General features: G+C 38.9%; 1 protein-coding gene across 1 annotated transcript in view; it reads right to left on the bottom strand.

The window, feature by feature from the left end:
• The window catches only part of MTPN (myotrophin), a 51,184-nt gene extending 42,946 nt beyond the window's left edge, over nt 1–8,238 (bottom strand). The window contains exon 1 of the mRNA XM_016121101.2: nt 7,923–8,238. Within this exon, the coding sequence (XP_015976587.1) occupies nt 7,923–7,994 (72 nt within the window). The 5' untranslated portion in view covers nt 7,995–8,238. The remainder of the gene's footprint in view (nt 1–7,922) is intronic.
• Between the last annotated feature and the right edge of the window lie 8,467 nt (nt 8,239–16,705).

Below are 16,705 nucleotides of genomic sequence, written 5' to 3'. Positions count from 1 at the left end.
CCCTTGTAATATTATGTTGACTTAAAAAAAAATCAAGTTTCTAAGCATCAGAACTATCTACATACAGTTGACCCTTGAATAACACAGGTTTGAACTATGCAGGTCCGCTCTTAGGCAAATTTTTTCAATAAATATAGTCAACCTCGATCTCCCTGGGTTTCACATCTGGGAAGTCAACCAACTGTGGATCAGAAAACAGTATTTTTGATCCAAAGCTGGGAATCTGCTGATGTGGAGGGCTTACTGTATACATCAATCCATGCCGCTTTATATAATGGATTTAAACATCCATAGATTTTGGTATCTGTCGAGGAGGGCGGTCTTGGAACCAAATCCTGTAGATACCAAAGGATGACAGTTAAATTTGGGCGAATGAAAAGTTATATGTGGATTTTTGACTGCATGGAGGTCGATGACCATAAACCTCACATTGTTCAGGGGTCAACTGCAGTAAACAGAGTCATGAAAAAATTACTTTCAGCAATATTTCTCATTACAAGGTGGTCTTTAATGTAATACTACAAAACAACTCAATTATCAATTCTGCTATGATTACCTAAACACATCTTGTTTCAAATACTTTGATATAGAATATTCCCATACTGTACCATATCCTCCTATCCTAAGATATTTCAAAAGAATTAAAACCTAATGATTTTCTTCAGATCGCATGCCAGCATTCCAGAAAAAAAGCTGAATGCTTATGGGTTAAATGTGAGGTAAGTCCAAAGAATCCTCACATTTTTTTTTTCTGAGACAACAGAAAAAGGAAAAAACTTTAAAGGAACCACCTTCAAATATTCTGAAGAGAACATCAGAGGGAAAGTGGCTCTATTCCAAACTAAAATGTATTACGAAGCTATGATCATTAAAACGATTTAGTATGGATAGAAAAAGAGTAAGAAACCCAAAGAGATATTGGCATTCTGTTTATGATAGAGATAAAATTCAGATTAGTAGGTAAAGAGGAATTATTTAATAAATGATGTGGGAACTGTTAAAAAAAAAATCAAAGTATATTCCTATCTCATGCTTTACTTCAATATAAACAGAAGGATTAAATGCTTAAAATGCAAAAAAATAAATAAAATAAAAAAAAGCCTCTAGAAGTTCTAGAAGAGCAAATTTATTAATAATCTTAGATGAAATAGGTCTCTAAATGGGACACAAAAACCCAACTCACAAAAGGGGGAAAAGTGACATATTTAACTACATTGAGGGTAAAGTTGTTGTAAAACAAAAACAACAAAATAGATGAAGACAAGTGATAAACTGGGAAAAATATTTGCAAAATATATGACAAAAATTAATTCTCTTAATTTGTACAGAATCCATACAAATCAATAAGAAACAACCAACTGCCTAACAGAATAATGAACAAATTATTAAAAAAAAAGAAATCTGGAGGAAAAGAATACAAATGCTAATAAAGTTTTAATAAGATAATCTCTTTATTCAAGAAATGCAAATAGAAACAACACATTATTTTCCATCTATCAAAATGGCAAAAATTAATAGTTCTGATGTCGCCTAGTGCTTCAGATGTCGCGAGGGCAGGATCAGTCTCACGCACTGCTGATATGAGCCTAAGCTGATAAAACTCATCAGGAAGGTACTACAGTCTCAAAGTTGTCACGGAATATACATAAAGGTAATCACTACAGCATTAATTACACACACATAAATGTTTACTGTAGATCATTAAATTGTTGTACAACCCCAAAATGGAACGCTATGTACCATTTCAAAAAGGGGCAGGGTGGAACTTAAGATGAATTATCAAAGAATTTAAAAAAGCAAAATGCAGAAGAGTGCACAGAAATTTTTTTTAAGTGGAGAAATGGATGAGTAAGTGAATTTGCAATGCTTTCCTGAAATTAATTATGTGGCTCTGAGGAATGGCTGGCTCACTTTGTTCATAGGATGGGGGGAGTCACATCAGTTGCCTTTTCTAACTTGTACCTGAAATAATTTAATTTCACTTTTTAAAGTTAATAGAAATTATCTAGATGGTAGAATCATGGGCCAATTTTTATTTTTTTAATACTTTTGTCTTAAAAATACGTAATAAGTTTTATATTTTAAAGAAAGATATCTACCACCTGTTGGAGGAATAGCCAATGGGACACTTTGTTTTACTTTATTTAATGCAGCTTTATCTTCTAAAAACTAAGCATGTATTACTGTATAATTGAAATTGGTTTTATTACAGTCTTGTCTGCACTAGTGTAAAGAAAGTTTAAAAATCTCAAAGCAAAACACACATAGCATGCACATCTTCCTTTATATTCTATTCCAAGAAATAAAAGATAAATAGAAAGAAAAGTATCTATACTAAACTTTCTGTATCTATTGAGGGCACATATATCTTATACAAGCTGATACACTTGCTTGCTGACTGGGTCATCAGCCCTGCTGTAGAAAGGCATAACACTGAAAAGTTTTTATGATAAGAAACTAGTAATTTTAAAAAGGAAAAAAAGAGAAAACCACATAAAATAATTGCAAGAGAGACTGAATCAGGACCTCTTTTAAATTACCCTTTTTTATTAGGAAGTGAAAGGGATCCCAATTAAGTCTTACAATTTCTAAAAGATTAGAGTTGATAACTTTTCTCAGGTTCAAGAGATCCTATCCTCTCACTGGGTGTACCACTGTGGCTTCTCAAACTTACCAGAGTGTCAAAGGCAGACGTAATTAGAATGGGGGTTGGAGAGGGAAAGGAAACCACAGAGAAAGGGGAAGTTAGACACCTGATGTATAGTATTTCACAGCAAGTGAAATAGAAGCACAAGTAAAAAAGAGAGAATGTATATCAGACCTACTGGAGATTATATGGGACTACTTAGCAATTTGACTTAGAAACCCTCATCGCGAAGAGAGCTGGACCCGCAAAATCGACTGCAAAGCTCCCTTCTAAGTAGTCTCTATGGATAAATTTCATCCAGATGTGATTATTGATTATTTTTCACACTTATATACTCAATAATATAGTATCCCCTGAGTTATGTAGCATTCTTGAGTAATAAAGGTGAATGGTATGTAGTGTAATAGCAGGAGCTTTGAAGTCAGTGACGGGTTAAAATCTCAGCCTCACTACTCACGGGCCTCAAGTTATTTAACCTTTGCTCTGGTCTCTTCATCTCTAAAACCTCTAAAATCAGCTTATGCTTATGGGTTGATTAATAAGTGATGTTATACCTGTACACAGCATCACAGAGCTCAAATATATAAAATTTTGAGAGCATATTGTATGGGAAAAAAATGCTATTAATTTAAACCATTCTGAATAGAAATCGCAATACTTTTGTTTCTTCCTAAGGCAAATGGACACAATTTGACTTTTTCTGTGCTACACAGGATCAAAATTACAAACATTAATTATAACATAAGATTATATGGAACTATAAATACAAAGAAGTTTCCATAAGTTATCAAATAGTCTCTTCATGGTCACCCTTTGAATCAAGATAGCCTCTTATGAGATTTAGTTTTCAGAGCTGTTATCTCTATCCTAATTATTTTCAAATTGTTACATTATTTTTTTAAATTGTGGCCATTTTTTCTATTCTTCATTCATAGTCAGAGATAACTTGTGCCTGCCTCTTACAAGCTCCTTTCTCATTTTCTCAATGTGCTGATGATTCTAGCTTACAGTGAGCTAAGAAACCAGATAACCATTTATTTCAAGGCAGACTGATACAGTGAAAAATATATGGGCTGCAGATTCAGAGCGCTCAGGGTTTGAATGCCAGTTGTGCTACTTACTTTGTGACCCTGTTAAGTTACTTAACTTCTCTAAGCTTCAGTTTCCTCATCCTTGAAATGGGAATACTATTATCTATATTGAAATGCTGTGGTAAAAAGCAAGTGAAAACTTAGGTAAAAATGTTACAGAGTGCTTTATAGTACCTGGCAATAGAAGCCATCCTCTCAATGGTAAATGTCATTATATAACTAATGAAGTATATTGTAACTGTAGCTAATAAAAATAATTTATTTAGAACGTATGCTTTCAATGTGTGAAATTCCTTGGCACTATACTGAAGATACAAGATGGAAAATACATATAGTATCTACTACCCTCTAGAGGCCCAGATCCTAATTAAAAACAGACAATTTGATATATAAACAAAACACAGAAATTTGACAAGTGAAACCATAAAAGCAGCAGCTCTCCATCTGAAATCAAAATGTTTTTCTGGAAGGGGAGAAATTTAAGTTAAGAGGATAAATAGGAGCTCACCAGGCTGAGAGTTAGGGATAGGGGTGAGCAGACTTGGACAAGGAGGATGACGGAGCACATGGAAAGATGGACAAGAAAGAAACAGCATGGCGGGGTCTGGAGCAGAGTCCGCAGGCGAAGAGGTGGGTTTAGAAACACAGGCACAGGCCGGATCATAATAGCCAAGTGTGCCAAATCAAGGAGGAGTTCATCATTTTTTTAAACAAATAAAGGAGAATCACAAAAGTATTCTAAGAGGAGTGAGGGAGGTTAGTAGAAAAGACTAACAAGCTCGGATTCATATTACGGCGTGATCCCTCCAGCTAAGACGTGCACGGTGACGAGGACGGAGGGGAAAACTGTAGTCAAGGAAAACACAGTCTGGGTGGGAGAGAAGCAATAACTCATCTACAGTAGCAATGAGAATGAAGAGTAAGTAAGTGAGAGAGACTAAGAAGGCAGAAAAGGCCCCAATTTCTAGTTTGGGCAAATGGTTGGGTTGTGTTGGAGGCAACAGAAATAGAAATAGTTTTGGAGAAAATATGAGTACAGTTTGGAATTTATCTGAACAGAGCTAACCATTAGGAAGTCTAAAGCCTAGGTGAGGGCTGAATTAACTCCAGTGGGAGAAATGAACATCAAGGCAAAAACAGGAGTCAAAGGCAAAAATAATGTCATCTAGAGGAAACATACAGCTTGAAAATGAAGCTATGAACATCTACTGTCTCTGCTCATGAATATCTTATTGACTGTCTTTCACTTTTCCAATTGGACAGACTGAATTTTGTGAGGTGTTATTTATAATTTGCATACGATTTTAAAAGTATGGAAGCTTTTTCACGTAGGTCTGCTGAATATAGATGCTTAAGTTTCTCAAGCATTGAATCCAACTTCTTCGTGATCATACCAGATCTAGCAAAGTGCTTGGGACCTGAAAAGTGCCCAATAAAAATGTTAGAACTAACTATAGTCTTTAGGTCAGTCAAGAAGCCAAACTATTTCGGATATTGTTTTAATGTTACAGGTGAACATTTAATACGAAATAATCTAAATTTTTCTTTATATGCTGCTTTTTCCTTTTAGAACCATACAATTTTCAATGCTTTGGGAACTTTGAACTGATTATTAAATTAAGAGTTTAAAAACTTACCCCAAACAGATAATTGATGCTTATCCATACTTCAGATTTCTATATAGAAGTCAAAAGCAGGTGGATAAGTACAATTATTAATTTTTTAATATTAATTTAAAAAGAGAATACTAAAATGCTTCACTTATGGGTCCATTCTTTTATGTTAACAATGTGAGAGATCTTCATAGGAGTGCAGGCTAGAATATTTTAAAGACTCTCGCCCCTTAGAAGAAAAACTAAACAAGTCCAAATGTGTCTTCATGCACTTTCTTTGTGCACACTTACTTAGATAAATGCACACTATATGAACTCAAAAAACAGTTCGAAAATTGGTGGATGAAAAAGGTGAGTCAATGAACAGGCAAGGAAGATGGCTGCTGAGCAGAAGAAACTGTTCTAAGGACTGGAGAGTGTGAAGAGACATAATAAGAGAGCTCAGGAAGTAAAAACCGGAATGCTAGTTTTTGGTTTGTCTTTTTTGTTGTTAATTTTCATTAAAAAGGGTATTTTAAGAGGCTCAAGTTACTCAATAAAAATAAGAAAGGAAAGAGCTCAATGATCTGTTCATAGGATTACGTTACAGTCAAACCTTTTTGGATAAACCAGTTCTTAATACTTCCTTTAACCTGATATAGGGGCCTGGAAGAGACATGTCTCTTTGAATGTCTATCCTTGTTTTCATTCACATCTTTTTTGTAAATGAGAGTAGGCACCATGGCAGTGACATGAAAAAACAAAATCAAACCGAACATAATGACCTAACTGAAAAACTAAGTGAAAACAAATTAATTCATTTTTTTTGGCACATATTTATACATGAATGTTTTTGCGTGATTAAGAACTCTTTACTTTTAATTTCTCTGCCTGGATGTAGACCTAGGAATGGCCTACTAGAAATGATGGTATGTTTTCACAATTACATTTTAGATTGTGAGAGATTGCATTGAGAAGTCAGAGACTAAGTTTCAGAGTCAGCAGTTTAGTGCTGGCTTCATCTTTTGTTATCTCTGTAATTTTGGATTTTTTCTTAAGTACCTATGGGACTAATAAAAGGACTTAACTTCACAAGACTAGAAAGGATGATATAAAATAATGTATGGGCAAGACACTACATAAATTGTGTTACTTTTGTCAGCTCAGTATTTGTCAACTTTTTATATTTCAAGTTCCCACAATAACCTAAAAACAAAAGCCCACTAACTTCCAGTACTACAGTGTCCAATCACTGGGACGTGTACCACAGATTGAAGTGTTGCAAGTCATTTCTTCCCTTTAATCTTACATCGAAACATCCAGTAAGTCAGATTTAAGACTGTCACTAGCAGAGAAGGCAGTGAACAGTGTCCTAAAAATCCACTACAAATAACAACTAAGCAAATAATTTGCATGCAAAAAGTCTAAATGTAATGGAATTAAACAGAGTGAAAACTATTAGTTTGCCTTGCACAATCCTACAAGTTTTAAGAAACTGCTTCTGCTTATTTGCTTCCTTAACACAGATCTCTGGAACATAAACACAGCACCATACTGGTGTTCATACACCTTGAAGACCTAAAATCTAGATTGGGTTTTCACACTTTTTGGTGAGCAAGAGGCACTCCGACGTTATGTCATAAAGTTATACTTCTGTTTTAGAAGATTCCTTTTTAGGTTATAATATCAAAATCACATGTAAGTTCTCATAATTACAAAAGGCAGTTTCAGGGTCCAAATGCAGGCCAGCATGGAATTTTACCAATCTACCACCATGTGGATTCAGTTTTATATTTTAAGTTTAGTTTTGAGATCAGCTGTCTTCATGATCTCATCCTCAGATATACTGACTAAACTGCATTACTACTGATTGCAAGTGTAAGCATTTCAGATGGAATTAAGGAGAAAGATGAAGTAACTTAAGTTAACATTTGTTTGAAAACTACTCAGATAACTTAAACACTCCCAGATGCTAATTGACAAGCTTACCACTTGAAGCAAGTTACGTTTTTGCTGTAGTGGGGGAGAGGAAAAAGGCCACACCCAAAGTTAAGACTCCCGCAGTGAAGTGATACTAAGTTTCTTTTAAACTATTACTATTTTGGCTACTCTTTTTCACGGTCCACGAACATTAAATTCATTAACAGCCCACAGTTAATAAAAAAGTTCCTCTGATTCTAATCACTCAGGTCACCTCATTCACTAAACGGGCAGGTTCAAAACAGAGAATCGTTTCATCCCAAAAGATTTAAGTAACTCTGGCGTAGAAGAGGGCCTAACTCAAAGGATCGGGGCTCAGAAGTGACTCAAAAGAGCCGATACCTCTCCTCCCCATCCCTCCCCCAAGAGATCAAGAAGCAAGAGCCCGGCTGTACCAACACAGCAGTGACCTGACACAACACGACCGAGGTATCCAGACCCTTCTCTCAGTTCAGACGATCCCTGACTCCCCTCACCCCTTAGTGCCACCTCCATTCAAGATGCCTCTACCCCCCACCGCCCCCAACCCCCGCCAGCCCAGCTCATCAGCTTCCTCAGCCTCATCTCCATCCCATCTCTGTGCTCTCACCGACTCCATTCGTCGCCTCTTACCTTGGCCACATAGTCTTTCACCTCGTCCAGGTCTCCGTTTTTCAGGGCCCACATGAACTCCTTGTCGCACATCACTGCAGCGGGGCGGGCCGGTTGGCCGGGCAGAAGACGAGGTGGCGGTGGCAGCAGCAAGCGGAGATCGCCGGGCAAGGAGCAGACGAGGCCGCCGCACGGAGCCGGAGAGGAGAAGGCGGGGGACACTGCCAAGCGGGCGAGGCAGTTGGCCGCTGAGACCGTTGGGGCGGGAGAAAGTTCTCTTGCGGCCACCGGGCCCAGCCGAACAGGTTCCGCCTGGTCGAGAAGAAGTAGGAGGGTTTACACTTCCGGTTCACTCCCAGCTAGGACCCTCCCCCAACTTCCTCTTCCCCTCCGCTCTCCGGGCCCCGCCCCGAGAGAGCAGCCTGTGTGCGCAGGCGCAGTGTGCAGTGGCTTGACAGGCGGGCTAACGGGTGGGGGAGCAGTGGGCGGGACCGGGAGGCCAGTGAGAGGGGACAGGGAGGGCCGAAAGTGAGTGAAGGGAGAGTTAGAGTGTGTTAGATGGGATCAGAACGTTTCTGCACGCCATAAATAGGAAAAGCTTAAAAACAAACGTAGAGGGAATCATTCTCACCTCAAAGTGTCCAGTGTTACTGTTTGAATTCCCTTTTCTTTCCCTCTCCCCCTTTTTCTCATTCTTCCCTCTCTTTGCCTTTCTTCTTCTTATATCAAGCATCCCTTTTAACTCTACTAGAACGTAGTTAAGGAAGATGAAATAATTCCTGCGCTCAAGGAACTCTTTAGTATTATGACAACTGTGAATTTAGTGTGCCAATACGATATATAATGTTCTGTGGACAGAAAACTTCATTTCTCTGACAGCAAATGATACCCAGCACTAGGACTTCTTCAGTGTGATGTTACAGAGCAGAGCAAACCTGACTGTCTTGTACAATTGCATTTTTTAAACTTTGTGTTCATTTGTTTTAAAGAGTTTGAGACTTCAGGATCTTTCTAGTGAAGCCAGTCTACTCTTCCCAGAATTTGGCTGTAATACCTTGAGGCATAGCCACCAGGCGAATTGTACCTCAACCTTAATGATCCAGATGTGCACACCTGAGCACAGTGAGATCCAATAAAAATGCTTATTGGAACTATGATATACTTAAAGTCCATTAAATAAATGAACCAAACTACTTTACTATAGGCTTGCTGCCATATAGTATAAGGATTTAGAACACAGACTCTAGAACCCGATTGCTTAGATTTCAACACAGGACCCAACCCTCAACAACTTTGTTTCACCTCAGGCAAGTTACTTAACTCCTCTCTGTTCAGCTTTCCACTCATATAAAATGCAATAACAATAGTGTTTAATAAGTGTGATTTGGGGAGGGGCTATCATTTAGAAATAGCAAATAGAGATAGATTTCAAATCAAAAGAAAAATTTTGAAATATTTAACAGCAACATGATTGTTATTTGGTTCATTTTACTTTGCCACCATTAGAAATATGACTGTATACCTAATGATGATACAGTTCTAGAACCAAATCTCAAGTAGGGATTTCTTAGGTAAGTCCTAGAGTCTCCATCATTTTAACGCCCATGTGTGTGATCTTTGAATTAGCTCAAGCTGACAGTTCTTGATTTATAGCTAGCCCAGACTTCTATGTGACCCATTCCTATATTTAATTTTTTACCCATCTGAATGTCTCAAACTTAACATGTTCAAAATAGGAATTTATTCTCCTCTAGATTTTTAAACCTAGTTGTCCCCTAGACTTCCCTATCTCTATGAATAACACCCTATCACTAAAACCAGAAAATTGGTGAAAATTCTCTCCTTGACCAAACTCTAGCCAGGTTCCTGAGTCCTCTTCCTGACTAGGCCTCAACCTTCATCTGTAAAGACTTGAACAAACCTGACATGGTTTCTAATAGCTCAAGACCACATCCCTAATATGGCCCTAGTCATTCTTAAAGTTTCTCCTTGATAAAACTTAAAGCTGCTTAAAATTTTTTTTTTCACCATTTGTTCCAGCCGATACCTAAAGATAGGCCCCTGTCTCCCAGTTTCTGTAGGAGGATAGAATTTAACTTCCGTAATTGCCAGCTAGCATACACAACAGGCCTAATTGTATTTACACTAAGCTTCCTGAGCCCCCCTCCCCCCCACACACAAACAAATTTTTTACTTCCCTAAGACCTCACTCATCCCATTCCCTCGTTATCCCTTTAAAGCACCCAGTCACTTCTGTCTAAGCAAAGCTGAGTTCGGTTCACAGTACTTATTTACTGATAAAAATCTTTCCTTACCACTTTAACTAGTGCCTTGCTTTATCTTTGACAGTGTGTATCATAAATAACTCTTACCTTTCCCTCTTATTCGATCCATCAGTAAGTCCTTCAGAATAACTCTTACATTGTTCACTGCTTGCCATCTCCACTACTGACACTACTTGCCATCTCCACTACTGAGTTACCCTCCCCCCTGCAACCCACCCCCACCTCTTCCCAGCCCTATCATCTGTTGGTACTGCTACAGAGCCCCCTGGCCCACCTCCCTATTTTCACTCTTACCCTTTTCCAGGTAATTTCCCATATAGCCAGAGTCATCTTTTTAAAACACAAATCAAAGGTGCACATCTTGTCCTAAGACCTTTCCTATTGCGTTCCTATTGCATTTGGGAGAAAATCCTGATTATTCGTTATGGCCTTCAGGCTATTCTGTGATCTGACCCTGACATCTCTGTCTCCTGACACGCTCCTCCCACTTCCATTGCTTCTTTAGTCTCCACAGATCTCGTCTTCTGCCAGAGTCAGGAAAAAACAAGCTCATTCCACCCTAGGGTCATTATATTTGTTGTTTCACGTCTGGAATGTTCTTTTAATTCTTGTCCCTCCTTCTGACCTTTGAGGTCTTAATGCAAATGTCACCTCTTCAGAGAGGCCTCTCAGATCACCTACTTTAAGTAAGTTTCTCAACTGCTTCTACCATATAGCCCGGTTTTATTCCCCCCTTCTTCTAATTTATCACAGATATTTTCATTACTTTTTTGTTTACCTATTTCGTTAGACATTCATGATGTTCGACAAATATTTCCTTTTGTCCGCCTGATCTTCCTGGCTTCCTTGTGGTTGAAGTGTGTCATGTAACTAATTTTGGCCTATTAGTTATGAGCAGAAGTAATATGAGTCACTTCTAGGCTTACCAATGCAAGACCCTTCAGAGCTCTTTAATCCCTCTGCTATGGCAACCAGCAACTTTCAAGCCAGTGGCAGTGGCTCCAGTCAGCTTGGGTTCCTGAGGGACTGGAGTGAGCAGAGCTCCCCTGCTATCCCATAATGGATCTATAATAAAAGAACACACTTTTGCTGTTTCAGGGCGCTGAGGTTTTGGTGTTTATTACTGCAGTAACACTGAGCCAGTCTTGACTGATATGGAGATTATTGTCAGAAGGAAGCTGTTACTAGAACAAAACTTTAACTATGCTCAGAGAAGTCACTCCTTCATTAATTAATTCAAGAAACATTGATTGAGCACCTACTATGAGCTAGTATTTTGATAAATATCTGGCACATAACTTACAGCAAGATTGACAAGATTTTGGTCCTAACCAATCCTGATTTCTAATGCAAGAGGCAGACAATAGGTATTTTATTCACGATTGGCTGATTAGTCTGCAATAACATATGAACCCCCTCCCCCCCAAAAAAATCATAGTGGCTTAAAGCAAAAGGTTTATTTCTTATCAATGTTATTGGTCAATCATGGAATCCAGGCTGAGGGGTGCCACTCTTTTGGAAAAAGTACATTAGAGGAACTCGCGATGGCAATTACATGTTTAAATGTTCTGGCCTAGAAGTACTTTACATCACTATGTTTACAACTCAGTTGCTAAAACTAGTCACATGGCCCCACCCAACCACTGGAGGGTGAGAGAGCCCCAAAGGGTGAAGCATGAGCAGACAAGACTAGTGACAGCCGCCCTCAGCCCTTCTGATTATTAGACATTAAGTTTACTTTTACTCCCACATGGTATATGCATACTCTCTTCCAGAGAAATAATCTCAGAAGTCCTATCCTACCTCCCAAAAGTTCTACCCTATCACAGTATTAAGTTCCAAGTCCACGATCTCACAATAGTTGGGCCTGGAAGTATCTTCTCTTGATACAGAGACATATGAACTAAATAAAGTATCTGTGCCCCACCCCCTCCATACCTAATATATAATGGTAGAGTAGGAACGAGATCACCATAAACACTCTCATTTAGAAAGGAGAAGAATGGGATACAGATAGCATCAGTCTGTGGCAATTCTGGAATCTTTCCAGGCAGACATTGCAAGAGTCTCTACGCTGGGGTAGAAATATCCTTTGATTAGGCCCCAATTCTTAGCCATGGTAGCCACCCGCCCTCACTGCCTTGTATACTGTGGTCCTTGGCTGTACTTTCAACCTTCTAAGGGAGTTCTCTTGCATTATCCCAAATGTTCCTACATCAGAATTGAGTTGAAGGGTAGTATACCTACCTGGTGTTCAAACATTCCTTGCTGGTGTAGGAAACCCTATCTGACAACACACACATGGTGAGATTGGGTGCAGAACCCTTAGTTGTGCACATATAAACTTAGAATAAAATACTAGAAGGAACCACATATTAATCATGCCATTCTCTGAGGTGTGGGCATGTGGTTGATTTCTTGCTTTCTTCCTTATACTGTTCTGTATTTTCTAAGTTTTCTAGTAAATATTAAGAATCAAAAAATTATTTTTATTAATTCACGTATCTGCATAAGGCCAGAGGTGATGAGAAAGAGTAATGAAGTGGACGTAGTTCTTCCAGATATTAAAACATAACATGAATTTACAAAAATAATTAATTGAATAAATGCTAATTTAGTGCCCAATGCTATTTTAGGAATCGAGAAGAGAGCGGTAACTAAGACAAATAAGATCTCTACGCTCAAAGAGATAAATATTTGAGTGGGGGAGATAGATACTTAACAAGTAAATAAGACAATTTCAGTCATATTCGGTGCTATGAAGAAACTAAAGAAGGATGTTATAATGTTGCTGTGGGGGCAACATTAGCTAGATAGGGCCGTCAAAGGCAACCTCTCTGGGAGCAGGATATTTGAGTTGAAACTTAGATGAGGAATTAGCCACTCGACCTTTCGCAGTGAAAGTATTCCAGGCAGAAGGAACAGCAACTACAAAAGCCAGTGCAGGTATAGCCTTGGTAGAATAAGGGGGGGCTCAGCTAGTAGGCACATATCAGTGACAGTCCTGACAATGATGTAGACTTGCTGAAGGTGTCGTAGGGACTTTCTTGGGGGAAAAGAAAGTATGACCTATGGAATATTACTGACAAACTTTTCAAATGTGGTCAGAACAATGCAATGCTAAAATGGCATTAAGATCACACAGAAAGTCTATGTGAGTACAAAATTCAGTTTTCTATTTCTCTCACATCTCTCGAGTTCTCATTTGAGTCACGTGCCTCATGTAGATTTGCTGTCACGGACAGCTTATGTTCTATCCTTAGAGAACTAACGTACTCTATCCTTACCGAGTTCCAGGCAGCATGTGCTCATGAGTCAGTGAGCAAGAGTGAGACAGACTACAGGCCATGTTGTGTGTGTATGTGCATGGGGTGGGGAGGGGACAGTGGTGGCCATTAAACTGGGAGGCCACAACATTTGGGCTGGATGCAAAACTGGAGTGATCAAGCATGGTGCCTGAGCTGCCTCAGTACTTCTGCTGCAAAAAATCTAGATTCATTTTCAGAATGGGAGTAGGCTGAGCTTGAACAGCCTTGGCTATGGAAGGTGAAGAAGATCAGGGACTGGAAATCATAGCTCTGGTCCTTCAGAAACCTTCATCTAAGGTTTGGGTCATGACGACAGCGGCAGACTCAGAGTTTGTCTGGCTTAGCTGAGAGGAGATGAGCCATTTTAGGGAGATGGTTGAGTTAACTCAACCAAATGGAGACATTTAGTTCAGAGATAAGGGGAGATCCTGACCCATCATAGATGCTTCTTTGTGAGATGTTTGAATTTCTTCTTTGTTCTGAGTTATGTGTCACTTTGTATCACTACTAGCAGATAATTTAACACTGTCCCCTTGATTATGAAAATAAATGTATTGTTTAGACAAACTACTATAAATCGAAAAGTATGCTGTTTTTTCTTTTACTAATTCATACCTATATGGATTCCCATGCCAGGCACCACTACTCACCGTGGGCAGTATCTGAATTTTAGGGTTGAAATGAACAGCCTCTGAAGCGTTAATTTTGCAATCCTGAACCTGCAATAGAAAAGGAAAATGTCGCACCATCACCAAGACAGCAATTGCTGAAATGGACCCTTAGAGAACTATACCAGACTGGATGGTTTAAGAGACGGACTTAGCTTGCAAAGTCTGTCACATTGAGTTGAGTTTGTGACACAACTAAAGGCCTCCTAAAGAGCCGAATCTCACTGGACTATTAAACAATAACCTGCCTTCAAGAACAGGCATCGGCAAATCGCCAGTGCTGATTACAGTGACAATATGGAGACAGTACGAAGTCATTTGATCACGTGCAAACGCAATAACTTCCAAAAACATGCCTGTGGCCAGAGGGAAATGGATTTTTGATTCGATGTTCATACATGAAAATGTCTGTATTTATAACATTCCCAACTAATTTTGAAATGTCTTACTTCATACATACTTGCCAAAGAATACATATAAAGGTGAAGAAATCATATTTTATAAAATCGAAAGGCATATAAAAGGGGAAAAAAGGAAAAAGTAATAAAAAAATAGAAAAATCAAAACAATAAAAAAAATTTAAATTAAAAAAAAAAGTGAAAAGTAGGTTAATAGGGTAACTGTGTAATTAACACCTATGATTCACCTCGTTGTGAATTGACTCACTCATTCCACAGTCCCTGAAGTAGAGTGTCTTGCTGTTGCCGCTGGGCAGTAACTCAGGGGAGCAATATGAGAAGGGGGGAGGAGAGTGTCTCTGTGGCCTCCTCCTCAGAAAGCTCTGTGCTTCATCAACAGTCAACCCATTAATACCTTCCAGTGCTCAAAGCCAAAGGACTGCTAATTGTCCTTTATGCCTCTCGTTTCTCTATAGCTGTCCTTTGGCGGTTTGTTTTCACACCCAGGGCTGCAGGATAGAGGCAATAGGGAACTCAGTTTGGGAGCGGGGAACCTTCAAATGCTTAGATCTTATGATGCCTGTGAATGATGGTCTGTCTCAGCATCGCCAGGTCTTCCGAGGTAGATGGGAAGACTGATTATTTCCACCAACTTTAATTTACTAAGGAAAGAAAAGGACAGCAATTCAAACTTCCACGATCTGTGTTTTCATAAACTATCCAAGCCATCAATAAAAAAAGTCTTATGTTAAGACTAACAAAAATAGTATGTATCAATATGTGTAACACATTTGTGTTTATTTTCCATGGCTTGAAGTATATTTCTGTTTTAAAGATTATACAAATTTGTTTGTCTTCTCTGATTTGATGCCATATACATTTTTCAACCGCAAATCATAAAAGATTGTTCTTAGAGAAAATATGGTATTGAATGATTCATTTTATTTCTGTCCGCAGGCATCATGCAATAAAAATTCTGAACCATCTGTAATTTATTTTTTCTAAATTTGGGGAAGGTCCAATTGTAGTGTAACCCCCTCTCTGCTCTTCAAAACACATGACTATGTAGATTCACTATCTTTATGGTTAGGAGCAAGTGTAATAAAAATGCACGTTATAAATATGCTGATTTGGTTGCTAAAAGCAAATGTTTAACTGGTATGATGTGCGATATCTTTATCAGGGAGGCCTCTACATATTAACCACAAAGAAGTAAGATATGGAAAGGAGGTGGAGGGAAAAGGAATAATGGTAAAAACAACCACTCTATTGTTTTATACATCACTAAATGTGTTTATATTATCTCTTCTGATCAAACTACCCCGTGAAGTTTCGTTTTACTATGTTATTCTGCAGATGCAGAAACAAAGTGGGGGAGGTTACAAGACTTTCCAAGGCCACGTAGAAGCTGGGTGCCCATCAGGTTTTAGTTGATACTGTTTAGAAAAACTGGGGCCAGACACACACAGGAGTTGGGTTTGTTAAAGTCTCAGGTTCAAATACACATAATCGAGTAAAAGTATTTCAGAAAAGGCTCAAAATCAAGGAGTACTTACCAAGTTCAATTTGCTCAAAGACTTTTCAGAAGGGGAGATCAGGGTGTGGCTTCATCATCCGCAGTTTGGGGTTGAGGATGAGATCTGTGGAGACCACTCAGAAAGAATCTTGCTTCTGTAAAGACCCAAGAGCCGGAAGAGATTCCTCTGTAGGCCAGGGAGGGAAAGAGGTATAGAGTGAGGAAGGAAATACTGAAAATGCTGTGAGTCATTGTGTTCACATCAGGGTTTCTTAGCCTCGGCATTTGTGACTTGCTGGGGTGGGGTAGGGGGGATAATTCTTGGTTGTGGGGAGCTGTCTTGTGCATTGTTGGGTGTTTAGTGACATCCCTGGCTTCTACCCACTAGATATCGGTGGCATTGCCCCCACCCCCCCCCCGCCTCATCCCCATCTGTGACAACCAAAACGTCTCCAGATATTGCCAAGTGTCCTCCAAGGGGAAAAGTCACCTCCGGTTGAGAACCATTCTTTAAGGTGAAGCAAACCGAATTAAGTAACCAAGACTGTACGCTTCAAGTTTACCAACCTGCACATGGATTGCATTTCAACAATTTTTTTTCTAACACTGTCGTGAAGTATTTTTAAAGC

Source organism: Rousettus aegyptiacus, unplaced genomic scaffold, assembly GCF_014176215.1.
Source record: "Rousettus aegyptiacus isolate mRouAeg1 unplaced genomic scaffold, mRouAeg1.p scaffold_m13_p_13, whole genome shotgun sequence".
Classification (NCBI taxonomy): domain Eukaryota; kingdom Metazoa; phylum Chordata; class Mammalia; order Chiroptera; family Pteropodidae; genus Rousettus; species Rousettus aegyptiacus.
This window is presented reverse-complemented; position numbering and strand designations above follow the sequence as displayed.